This window comes from Cataglyphis hispanica, chromosome 20 (assembly GCF_021464435.1).
Source record: "Cataglyphis hispanica isolate Lineage 1 chromosome 20, ULB_Chis1_1.0, whole genome shotgun sequence".
Taxonomy (NCBI): domain Eukaryota; kingdom Metazoa; phylum Arthropoda; class Insecta; order Hymenoptera; family Formicidae; genus Cataglyphis; species Cataglyphis hispanica.
This window is the reverse complement of record NC_065973.1, coordinates 3,198,114-3,211,184: the sequence shown is the minus strand read 5'-3', so window position 1 is coordinate 3,211,184 and position 13,071 is coordinate 3,198,114. Positions and strand designations below refer to the sequence as shown.

The following is a 13,071-nucleotide window of genomic DNA, read 5'->3' as shown; positions in this document are numbered from 1 at the left end:
AATAACGCGGAGCGTTTCACGAATCTTTTATCTTTCGTGATATAACGTCGACGTCACGCTAATTACCTCTCGGGATGGAAGAGCATGCAGGGAATATGGACGAAATAATTTTAATAATTAACGTTATGATATAATTCTATATTAATCGTCTATAAAATTGAATTCAATATTGGACCGATATTTTTTGGACGTAAAAAGTATTTCTAGTCGTTAATTGATTCAAATACATGAAAATTACATACGAGAGTTATTGAGAAAAGCAGATTTGGATTTATAGTTTATGCATTATTAACAGAACATTCTAGTGCCTCGCGCACAAAGAGAAAGTGCTTCGGGAAAAGCGAATAATTTCCAGGAAATGGCGAGATTCCTTATTACTTTTTATGTGTTGCAACGGAAATTATGCAGCTGATCAGATCTCTATGCGTATACAAATATATTCTACATTATTATTAAAACCTAATTCAAAGTCTACCACGAATCTTATCTGAGGTAGCAAAGTACAAAGGAATTAACGATGCGGGAAACTTTCAATTTGACATACGTACCGTCTCTTCAAGATCACCTGAAAAGAGGACTCGCTCCCAAGCATCTCAAGAAAACGTCTTTCTTCCATCCGATCGTTTCTTCGTCTCCTTCATTCTGTCAGAACCGCGCGCGCCGTGAGAAAAATCCTTCGTATTCCCTCGATCGCGACATCGGGTAGTCCTTCATCTCCCCCTTTCCCTCCTCATTCAACCTCACCCCCTCTGTTGTAGAAGTGCAACAGGATCGAGAGGAGTCGTCGTAGCGGGAGGGAGGAGAGAGAGAGAGAGAGAACGGACCCGCAATGGCAATGCGGGCGACCGGTGGTCGGCTACCAGTTTTTGCGATGGTCCCGCGGGGACCGCATACACACGTGCGTGCACGCACGATACGCACCCACATCGACGTGCATCTACCGATGACATTACGCATGCACGCCGTCGTTGCGTTTTGCGCGAAGACGCATCGCGGACATCGCGCTCTCGCTTTCGCGTGCACACGCACGCATGCACGCACGCACGCACGCACATATGAGTGAATCGAGATGCAATGTGTGCAGCGAATGCATTCGCGGAGAGAGCGCGGTTGCATTGGCGGCGCGGCCAGCCAATCGGGTTATCGGGCGACGAATTCACCCCTCCAGACCGTCATGCCGAGCTTCTTCGAGACGAACAGTTTGCTTCTAGAGATCTCTTCGCGTTGGTTTCTTTTTTTTTTTTTTTTTTCTTTTCTTTTTTCGCCTTTCTTCTTTCTCTTCTTCTCGTCCCTCGGCTTCCCTTCGCGTTCGACCGTCCGTCAGCCTCATCCGTTCGCGTTTCCTCGCTCTCCTCTTTCTACGAGTTGCAGTGTCTGGCTCCGGGAGACGCAGCTGCTCTCGCCGGAGAGATCGAAACGGGATCGGAAAGTAGCGAAGGGAGTGCTAACAGGGGTTGAGGAGCCAAGAATTATTATCGCAATTTTTGTCTCGAAACAAACATCGTTTGATTCTGTAGGAGATATAAAACGCGAATAGTATATTTTCTGAAAAGGTGAATTTTGATTGAGCTATCTCTCCGTGTGATGGAATGAGAAAAAAAAGGAAACGCATCGTTATCGCATTTCCTTCCTCTTCACTGTAATTTTTCAAATCTGCGTAAATCATGAATAAATCAGATACATCGTGTGGATAACAAATTGTCCGTGCAATCTTATCGCGTCGCGTGTATCACGGTAGCCAAGTCGAACGTATCTCGCGTGATGTTCACTGAGCGTCGATCGGAGAATATTACAAAGTATGTATCCCATATTTGACTTACAAATGATGCCCGATTATCAGCGATGTGCTCGCTCGCCTCTGACGTCGCGTCCTCGGCGGGAAGGAAGAGCGTTTATCACCGCTTTCGCGTCTCTCGCTTCTCGAGAACGATCATCTCGCGCGATCTTACCGCGAGCCGATCGATTCTCTCCCCCCTCCCCCCTTCTCAATGCCACTGATTAATATGCCGCGCGAACGCGATCGTGACTGGAAAAGTGCGCGGCGAAACGATGCATCGACGGCGAGAGAGATTAATTAGCCACCGAACGTAAAAGAAAAGAACGAAGAGGGCCCTCTAGATGATTACCGGCGATTGGCCGAACCAAGAGGAATTTAATAGAACCCCCGCGCATTCCCGCGCTGTCGACGATTCCCACGTGCACCCCCTTTGCGTTATTCACAGCGGATGCGTAATAAATGCGTATCGTAAATACGCGTATACACGTTGTTCGTCCGCAGACACGATTTCATCTTGGACGCACGCATACCCGGTGCTTGGGTGCAATTCAGGATAGAGCCTTTCTCCGCTGAGGTGGAGAGAGGGACTTACTCGGCGCGCGCGTCTCGATTGAAACAGAATATCCGTATTATCATAGTTAATCACCGGGGTTCTCATTAAACGGTCGTTTCGCGATGCATCGTACGCAGGCAAGCGACGCCGCTGCCAATTAGAACGATAGCGATTTTCCTGGAACATACTTATACAGTTTGTTTACTGCGAAGAGAAAAATGGGAAAAACATCGCAAAAATAACCCTTGATTAACATTCAAGTAATTTATTATAGCCTAGTTTTAATTCGTGTTCTGTATTCCACAGACATGGAAATCTTATCTTGGGATAATATGTAAGTTTGCTTCGATAAATGAATTTAGAGAGCACACAGAAAGCATTTTAGAAAAAAAATATGTGATTAAAATAGAATTTAAGATTGGTATCATTATTTTAAAAAAAAATCTTAATGCGCATAGTGCGTTATATATTGTGTCGATTAATTAGCAACGATCAAGGAAAGACTTTCCAAGGGTGAAAGTATTGCAACTAATAACTGGATCAATCATATTAGTCTTTGATAATATATTATATTTCTGTCATATCGCCATTAATAAATTCCAATTTCTCAGCAGGAAGTTTTATTACAATTATCAAGATTGAAATTCCAAATATCCATTGAATTATCATAGTTAATCACTCGCCTGTAATGATTGCAATTCTCATTACTCGTTAATAGTTGTTTCGATCTGCACTGTCGGATATACATAGTTACCAATTAGACTAATGAATGTTAAATATTCCTGACTTTCGAGAAACACAACACATACTTTTCTTTTTTTTTAAATGTGTAAAATTTTAATGTATTTGTATAAATATAGCACATATATATATATATATATATATATATATATATATATATATATCTTTGGGCGTTAAGTTGAAATTTTCAAGGCGGTTACGCAAACACAGGAAAGAGAGCTATCAAACAATCGAAAGCCAAACAGATACAATCTCCAGCATCAATCGCTTATTTCGATACTCAAAAATCACCCGCAACGAGGGGTAACTTTGCCTTGCCAATTCGGTGTAATGTCACACAAGAGAAAGAGAGAGAAATATTGGTAACGGTAGACTAGCATAAGCGGGGATCGTAGCCTTTTTGGACGCGAACTTGCTCGGCATCGTTACAACGCGGCAGCAGAGGGGGGTCGGAAAAAAGTTTAGACTGTTTGAGGAAGGGGTGGCCCAATCGGGCTCCCCTCCTCACCGCGGGCGCGTCACGAAAGGTGCAGGGGTTGTATTCCTTCGGAAACGCGTGCTACGTCCGTGCCACGCACGCATGTGTGCGGCACTCACGCACGCGCTCGACAGAGGCCTTTAGGGCTCGTGTCTCCCGCGCAGGCAGCCGAGATCGGAGCGTTTAGGCGCGCGGCAAACGCAGATGCAACGACAGGAGCGACGATGCCAGCCGGTGGCTCACGGGAGGGACGGCGGGGATGAAAACGGATGGATAAACGCTGGCGACGTGTGTGTCTGCCATTGTAATTTTAAAATCGCTACCCCGACCACCATCCGCCCCTATCCCTCGTTAAAGCTCCACCTATGTTTCGGGAACTTCGAGGTTTTCACCCCTTGGTCGTGCCAATGATGACGACGAGTCTGCTTCGAGCGAGTCGAGGATCGGTACAATCATTAAAATCATGTTTTATTGCGTAGTATGTCCTGTAACGGGCGATTGTGTTGAGCAATTTAATGATTTGTTAATTAGTCTTTAATTAATTAATTTTTTTAGAAATAAAATAATCTTCTTAAGTATTTAAATTCTTAATTTTATGGATTAAAAAGACACTGCAAAGAGAGAGAAAGAGAAAATATTAATATATAGAAAAAAATATTAATATAAGAAAAGGAAGGAAAAGAGGAAAACTTTCTCTTTTTATTTGTATGAAGAAGGTTTCAAAAAACTTTATTAAGCTTGTTTGAACGGTTTTGTGTTATGAGGAAAGATATCCGACACGCAGCATCGTTTTCGATCCATGGCGTTCAGCTGTGCTTATAAAGTTCCATACCATATTTTTCTTTACGAAAAATTCAACAGCACAGAATGATGGGACCTTGCTTTTTTAAGTAACAGTTCGATTTAAAATCTGACCAATAATATAGAAGATTTTGTTTTTTGCAATTTTATAATAAAATCTTAATTCCTCTCGTCCTTTTATCTCTATTTACGATATATCGAAGCAAAGAGTTGCGCAGTTCCATCCCTTGGATTGTAAATCTCGCTCAAAATGGCGGCTCGTCCCGCGAGTTACATGCAGATTGGCTGGGTGGAATGGAGTTATGCCAACGGGTGGTATCCAACATCCCTCGTTCGCGGGGCGGTTTCGCGCTTGCGCTCACAACCCTTGCCGCGTTTCTTCAGCCCCTTCTGCTTCGGCGGATGAGCCTCTTTATTATTCACGTTTTTTATTGGGCGAGGCGAGACCAAGTATCTCACATAACATAATGGCGATCAGTAAAGTGGAATGAATATCAAATATATTGAAATCTTATTTTTCATATAATTCCAAGAAAATTTTACTTAAACGGGCAATTATAATATTTAATAGTTATTTAGTTGTCACGAATTGATTATTGAATTATAAAGAAGATTGAGAAGAAAAATGACGTACGCTCAATTACGTATTATTAAGAAAAGATATTGATCTTAACTTAAGTCAATATAAAAATCTCACTACATTAAATATGGGTACGAATTCTGGGACACCCTAAACTTACGAGGGTGTTAAGGTACTCAGAGTTCGTGGGGACATAGGGGGTCGGTATTATCGATCGTCATCCCGACAAGGGCAACCAGCAAGAAATAGGGAAACTCTCGACGAATGCTGATCCTTTGTCTTTTTCCCTCACAGGCATTGAGTTTCCGTCAGGAAAACGAGCAAGGAGTTGAAAGAATAATTCCGTCGCGAGTAAAAGAAATAATAAAAGAAAAAAAGAGAGGTAATTGTGCGCGAATTGTTGCGGAGATATATTAATATCGTACTTGAATACCGTGTATTATTTGCTTCAATAATTATCTCGGCAACAGTTTATAGAAATTATAGTCACGCGCACGTGTAACGCCACTAGTGATATTGATTAAGCCTAACTTAATGTTAGCATTGGACTTTGCTTCGAGACATAACTTTATCATGACTACGTGTTAGATCAAGAAAAAGAAATTGACACATACGTATTACAGTTCACGATAATATATTAAAACGATTAATTTCCAAGTATATACTTTTCATAATCATTCAAAAATAAGACACTTGAATCATATGTATGAGGAAATAATGCGATATTATCGAATTATTTATATAGATAAAAACATTTTATTAATGAGAACAAATAGCATAAATTCTCCTCACTTTCGTAATGTCATATAAACATGTACATCAACAGATGAACTGTTATATCTTACGATTTTATTTTTCTAAATAAAAGAAAAATAGAAAAAAATCAAATAATTAGAGATAAAAATATAAAATATGTTATTTGTAAATATTTTATTATTGATTAAATATATTTGTAACGTAGAGACTGTAACTCTTCCCCTTACTTTTAAAAAAGAATTTGTTATACATATATACACGTATATTTTCCTGACATGCTATGTACATGTATGTACATATAGTATTATTGCTTTATTGTGTCTTTTCCAATGACTTAGCTGTGTTGATGATAGATTATTAGTATTATTTACTAACATTTCGAAAGAAGAACTCAAGTCGGCAGCGGAGAAAGATGTCACAATGTTTAGATACTTGATATTGTCATTTCCGATCCGATTTCAAGAAAGCAGTGATTGATTATAGATTATTCATTACTTGATGTGCAATATATTTTTTTTATGAATCAAAAAACATTGACATTCTAAACATTTACATAAATGAATCATTGGCTATTTTTTATTCTTTTAATACTTTATATTAATTAATTTATATTTAGTAACTAAAGAGAGAAATTATATAAAATAAGTAAATTTTTTGTCTTTTATCATTCGCGTGTATAATGTAATTCGATACTTTGCAAAATAAAACTAATAATATTTATTAATAGATTTAGTAATAGGTAATATCATTATATTCATATCTAAAATTTTATGAGAAATTAAAAACTAAATGAAAAGTTAAAAATGCAAGAATTTAATGTTTTACTTATAATTCTCTTTATATACTTTGTACTCTTTTATTTTTAAAGTGAGAAAGCTTGTATAATAATATACGTATGAAATCCCGATGTACGTATGTGTGCGTGTGTGTGTATGTGTATATATATAAAATCACAGTGTGATATTTATATTTCGGCTGCTTTCAAGAAGACAAAATTGGGAAGAAATACAGAAACAAGATAATCGCGCAATTACTTTCGACGTTCGTCGCTACAAATCGGCCGGTCAATTTTAATCCGTACGTTCGAGCTGAAAATCGGAGACCCACAGACGGCCGGCGATTTATTTATTGGAGAAAGGGCTCCGGGGCTGGCATCCCTCTCTTTCTTTTCGTCGGCGCTTCTTCTATCCTAAGCAGGATTCAATTTGGCCACTGCCCACGGTTTTACCTTCAAAGAGGAATCACCATTGCCGTCGTATATGGCTGAACGGCCCTCGACATGCGCGGGACTGGTCAGCGGCCTCTAGCATTAATCTTATATCGAACGCTTTATCTCCGCGTTCGCTTCCTCGTCCCGCTTCTTCGTCCCTTCTTCTTTTTGCCTCTCCTTCCTAGCCATCACCCTCTCCATTCTCGACCTTCTCAACCCTTAGACGAGCAGGAATTTTCAATTCTTTCAAGTACCACGAGCAGTTTGCTTGGGGCGTGTTGTTCTTCCATGCTACTGACTGGTATCCGGAAGCTGGAATCAGCAAGGTGTCTTAGTCGTTAAAAGAGAGGTAGGAATACGTGATTAGACAGAAAAATGATAGATATCAAAACATGACATTTTTCGATAAAATTTTGAATATTTTCTGATGTATGTAATTTAAATTTATATTAGCATGCGCATAAATTTCAAAATTAATAACGAATTTATATATAAGCGTTTAATTTTTCGTTTGATTGTGAATGACCACTCTCTATTACGGCATCTCCATTTCGTTATCCTTGTTTCCACGACGTGCGATTAATCGCGCGCGTGAATGGAAGGACGTGGAAAACGAGCGACTTCTCTCGCCAGGAACGGAGCGAGCCACTAGCAGGACATTGGCCAGGACGAATAAGTAATGTAGAGGTCCATTATGCCGAAACGGTGAAGGGTCTCCGGTCGGGGTCAGCCAATCCCCTGGAGGGCCGTTAAAGTGAAATACTCCCGAATGCAAGGTGGCTGCCCGTCTCGCTCGCCTTCTTCAGCGTCCCTGTCATGGGGTTTACTCCGTCTCTCCTCTCTCTATCAGCCCCATTTCCAGACGCGCCCTTCCACCCGCTCGGAGCCCCAACCCGCAGAAGTTTGCGTGTAGGTAAATCGTTGTTATCTGGACAGTGATAAACCCGTGAATGGAGTTCGCGCCGGATTCGGACGAAAGACGAGGGGAAATGCGAAGGGAAATGCGAGGTTTATACGGCTGCGTGGAAAGGGACGAGTCCGCGCAATGGATGGCTCTGTTTATGCAGACTGGTTTCTACTCGGACGTAGCCGCGCGACCCTCATTGGGCGAGAAAGCGAGAAATGATGCTGGGGACGCGTAGATGAGGCCGATGAACGCCATGGAGTCTGTGGACGGATAAGAGAGACTGGTTGTGTCTCTTTATCTCCAAATGATATTTCGTTAAGAAATGATGTAAAAGATTGGTTTTATATTTATTCGGCAATTTATTTTGTCCACAAAATAATAATAATTTACAGCTTTCCTTGTTTTAGATACAGATTCGCATAATTAAATTTTTTGAAAGCAACTTACGTTGAGTTTATCGCTTCTTGCGCTACTGTCATTTGTCTCCATGGGGTTGAACGAAATCAGGCGGCCATGCAAACACTACGAGATTAAAGAAGGGCTTTGTGGTTCATGTTTTTCGTAGCCCCGGGCAAGCCATTCTTGTGGAAATGACATTGAAGTGATTTTTAATATTCTCCTAAAAGTTTCAACACGAGATTGATAAGCCATTTAATTAGAATTTTACATTATTTTAAAACATATAATGTTATCTAATTTTTCACAATTATTAATCAAAGAGATCTCAAGGTAATATTTAGCAATGTTTTATTAATAATAATTTGCAGTACGTCTTATTTTTACACGTATATTTTTTTACTAAGAATAATTAAAATAAATGATATGTTAATTTTATTTTTTTATTGCGACACATGGCCGCGTATGTATTCTTATTTTGAAATTAAGTTTTCTAAGCTCGCGGCAGAGAAAAAGGAAAATCGAAATACGCTTTCGTATACGCGCTCGGAGCTTGTTGGAGGCGCGGAATACCGGACAATGGTCGATCTAGCGGGGTAGATGGAGGTCAGCGGCCATTCTCTGATGATATTGATTAGCCGACGCCCTTAGTTAGCGCGCCGGCTACACTTTCTTCAGCCCCACCGTTCTTCTCCCGCCTCCCTTTTTCCTCTCGATGGGAAAAACGTTCTCTCTTCCTTTCGCGTAACCACACAGACTCCGGTTACTACCCTCGTTCTATCCTTGTCCCTCTCATGCATACTGCTGTGAACCTCTTATTTTCTCCTCCACTCATCTCTATTCTCTTTCCGTTTTCTGGTTACTGTACTTCTGTCTCTGGAAAAACGCGCGTTTCACTTGGTCGTCGTTAGCAGGCAGATAGAAGAATCAGGAGAGAATATTGCCCTAGGGGGTGCGAGAAAGTAGAAAGAGAGAGAGGTAGGGGGAGGGAGCTATGGGGAGAAGCTAGCTAAGTATCTCGGGCTAAATCATTCGTCAAGCAAATAATACGGAGTCTGAGTCACGTCTCACGCATGCGGGGGCGATACGGTATTCGCGTGTTCCATAAATCCGAGATCCCGCCACCTACGGGGTGCTCGAAAAGACACGACATGGACATCCGGGATTTCGCACGCGACAGAACATTGGTGAGAGATACAATTTATTTGCAAATGATGTCGACATGTAGATCTATATATTTAAATTTGATAAAAGTCTTAAAGCGATTAGTAATACTTATAAATCACTTATAATCAGTAACATATTAAATAATTTAAAGATAATTTTCATAACATATTAAATATAAAGATAATTTTTAAACAATCTTAATGATTGCTAAATTTTTTGTTGAATGAGACATATTATTGATATGTAAATTGATAAAAGTTTCTATAACATAACGTATAGCTTTACCTTAACTTTACTTTCCGATTGCGTTCGTAAATATTTCATGACGCATTTACAAACTTTAGCGCACCCTATACATTGCCCTTACAAATTTGAGAAGAAGAGGAAGAGCTCGGTATGCCCCCGTGTAATTAGACACTGCAGCCTGGAACAACATCCAGAGCCGGGCATTGTTCCCAGAAATTAAGGGAAACGGGGGAAAACCGGGAAAAGCTGGCAAGGATAGGGGATTTGGAGGGTCGCTAATTACGACGAGTCCGTTTGGGGGAGAGAAGCCATTTTCTGCACACGTATAGTCGCGTTTGTGTATGCGTTATATTAATATACGCGCGGGGCATAGAATTTGTCTCGAAAGCCTCTCTCTTTTGCAATTTGATCTTCCATTCTTGATATAAAATGAGATGGCGTATATTTTTCTCTCGCGTTTATGAAAAATAGTATTTACTCTATTATATTTTTAATTTTATACACATATAATTACTGTATATTTATACGAAAATAAAATATATTTAAGCAATATAATTATTATATTATATATTATTTTTGATAATTTTGTGTGACCGGTTATATACGTGTATATCTAATTTCTGTCCGATTCATTTGTGCAGGTAAAGTCTGGATTGGCGACAATGAGGTCGCGTGGCGGACGGACCAGTCTTTCAAGAGGACATCACCCTTAAATCCTTGTGCCACGACTACCACGACGACGACAGGTGGCGGGCTACTGACGCATCCCCACCTGTCGCCACCCGTAGCAGCCCCTATTACCACCCCCGATCATAGAAGTCCCAGTAGCATGCACGCGAAGCTCGGCATCTCACCCGGTGAGTAAAAAAAATCTTGAGGAAAGACAAATCTCTAATATACTATAATTTTGCGAGAAAATATTTTGTCCAATATAAACAATTTGCATTACGCTAGAATTTTTAAGGAAACATTTAACGTGGAAAAGTTGTATATCATTTCGGCGTTTTTTTTTACCTTTTTTATTCGACGTCACATCTTGAAGAAATAACGAATTTGCACCCTCGCGGTTCATCCGTGAGAAACCTAGTTTGTGCTGTCCTCGACGGCGTTCTCACAATCGAGGGTCACTGGCTTAAAGCAATCCTAAAGCGAAGTTCTTTAAATAATACAATAAACTTGATGTCATTTACCGGACACAATCAGGGGAGGAGGGAAAGAGAATTATTTTTACTCTCGAAAAGGCTCTCTCTAGTGAAATTGCATCTTGCATCAGATGCGTATTTCCGACCCTCGATAAGCTTCGCCAATCACGACACAAAGATTCGCGATGGTTGTCTTCCTGCGTCTTTCGCAACTGGTCGATGATATAATGATTAGAAAAGCGATTTATAATTTTACGTGTTAAGACAAAATTACAAAAAATTTGGAATTGAATTCGATATCATAAAATTACATAAAGCAGCTTCACACAATATATTTATATTTAAAACTACTTGAATTATAGCATTATATTTTTCTGTTTATTTATGACGAAATGCCGAGTAATTGTTTGTCGATTAGTTTTAAAATTATTTTTTTTTTTTTTCTTGGCACTCAATAAAATAGGAAATTTAAATTAGTTAATTATATCAATATAATAGTAATATATATCTTATATTACAGCAATTCTTTATGATTGATCTTTTTAATAATTTTTGGGAAGCATGGGAGATAAGAAGAGAATGTGGTCGAAGGGCAATATCTTCTTATCGTTCTCAAAAGCAAATAGAAATAGCATCTACCGTCGCCGACGTTCTTGCATCACGATGTCTATCGATTAGCTCCGGAAGTTGCTTCTGAAAGTGATGGTCGAGATGTAACGGAACGACGGTTCCTTTCGTTTGCCTAAATAAATACAGCTCGGACAACGCGAGGGGAATCGCGGGGCCCGAAGCCGGCATCGGTTATATGATCGGGTCCCGGACCTCGGAGAGAAGCGCTTTTCGTCTTTTCGAGACAAGCAGGGGAATTGCAATCTCGCGGGAGGGGGAAGGAAGCACTCGGCGCGCGGCATGTTTAATGCATCGCTCAACATTTCCATGTCAAACATCGCTTTGACTCGCGGAATTTAAAACCGCTTGCTGCACGATCGGGATCGTATGTACGCGTGTGTGCGAGAAGAGCGATGACGGGGAAACTACTCATCTTTATTTACTGGATAACCGCCGCGCTCGACGAGATGCGTTAAGTCCACGACGCGGTCGATAAGGGTCGAAACTTAAAAGCCACGAGGGTGAAACCGGAGACTGAATGAGATTCCAGAAGCGATTTTAGGAGGTAAATGACGTTCGACGGCGTGTCGGTTTTGACTGAGAACATTTTGCAGCGTGAACGAACATTAACGTCTATCTAGAACCATTTTTAAATGTATTGTGTAGATAAAAAAATCAGAATTCACTCGTTGATAAAGATAAATTAAATGCTATCAGTTATCAATAATTTTACAATAAGTTTGTAATTAATATAACTATATTTACAGAAATATTTAAAATATTTAAAAATATTTTACTTTTTACTATTTTGAATGAAAATAATTCATCAAGAAAAAATCAGTTTACTTTTTCTTCAAACATTTTGAAGGGAGACTTAACTTTTGTCGCAAACGTTGTTATCAGCATTGAGCATAGAGTCAATTTTAAGGAAGGAAAGATATTTCCCCGGACATAGGGTCCTGCCGAAGCTATTTGCCTCGCAAAGCCGTCCTGGCCTAGCTGCCAAGTGTGTTTATTCGGTATATCAATAAGGACGAAGTGGGCGAGAGCAAGGACGCGGTCCCCCGAGGACCTCGTCCTTACGTGGTGGCGATCGGCTCTTTCTGGACAGCTTGATAACATTATGTCGCCTGCGCCGACATATGCACCGGCTAGTTTTTAAAGGACGAGGGCCGGGAGGACTCTCCCTAAAATATTACGGGCTTGTGAACACACTCTCGTAAAGACACGTGTTACAACGACGTATCTTTTCCGAAAAAATGACGGCAGTTCTTAAATATAAGTTCAACACACAATATACTTAGGAGAACAGTAGATAGATAAAATAAAAATCACTTGTTCGGGTGACACAAGCCGATATAACCGTGTTTGTCGATGATTATTATTCTTTGCTTAGTTTCAAATAAACTTATCAGAATTTTAATCGGGAGATATAATTCATTACACAGATATTTCTGATTTTTGAAAATTGAGTTAGTGGAAAATGATAACACTCGATACAATTATTATATATTGAGAAATTTGTAAAAATAATTTACGGACGAATGAAATATTTGTAAAAAAATGTCAACTTTAACGATAAAAATTGAATATTGTATTAAAAGGGGATGAACACACACGCGCAAGTATTTCAAAAAATAATTTTTGAAATTATTGTGTTGGCGTGACCGCATTCTATTCTTGCGTCGATTACAAAAGAATTCTTTTT

The 13,071-nt window shown here is 39.8% G+C and overlaps 1 protein-coding gene across 3 annotated transcripts in view; it reads left to right on the top strand.

The window, feature by feature from the left end:
* The window catches only part of LOC126856910 (POU domain protein 2-like), a 122,400-nt gene that overhangs the window by 51,803 nt on the left and 57,526 nt on the right, over positions 1 to 13,071 (top strand). For all 3 annotated transcript variants that reach the window (XM_050605917.1, XM_050605916.1, XM_050605915.1), the window contains exon 3: positions 10,254 to 10,469. In XM_050605917.1, coding sequence (XP_050461874.1) covers positions 10,254 to 10,469 — 216 coding nt within the window. The remainder of the gene's footprint in view (positions 1 to 10,253; positions 10,470 to 13,071) is intronic.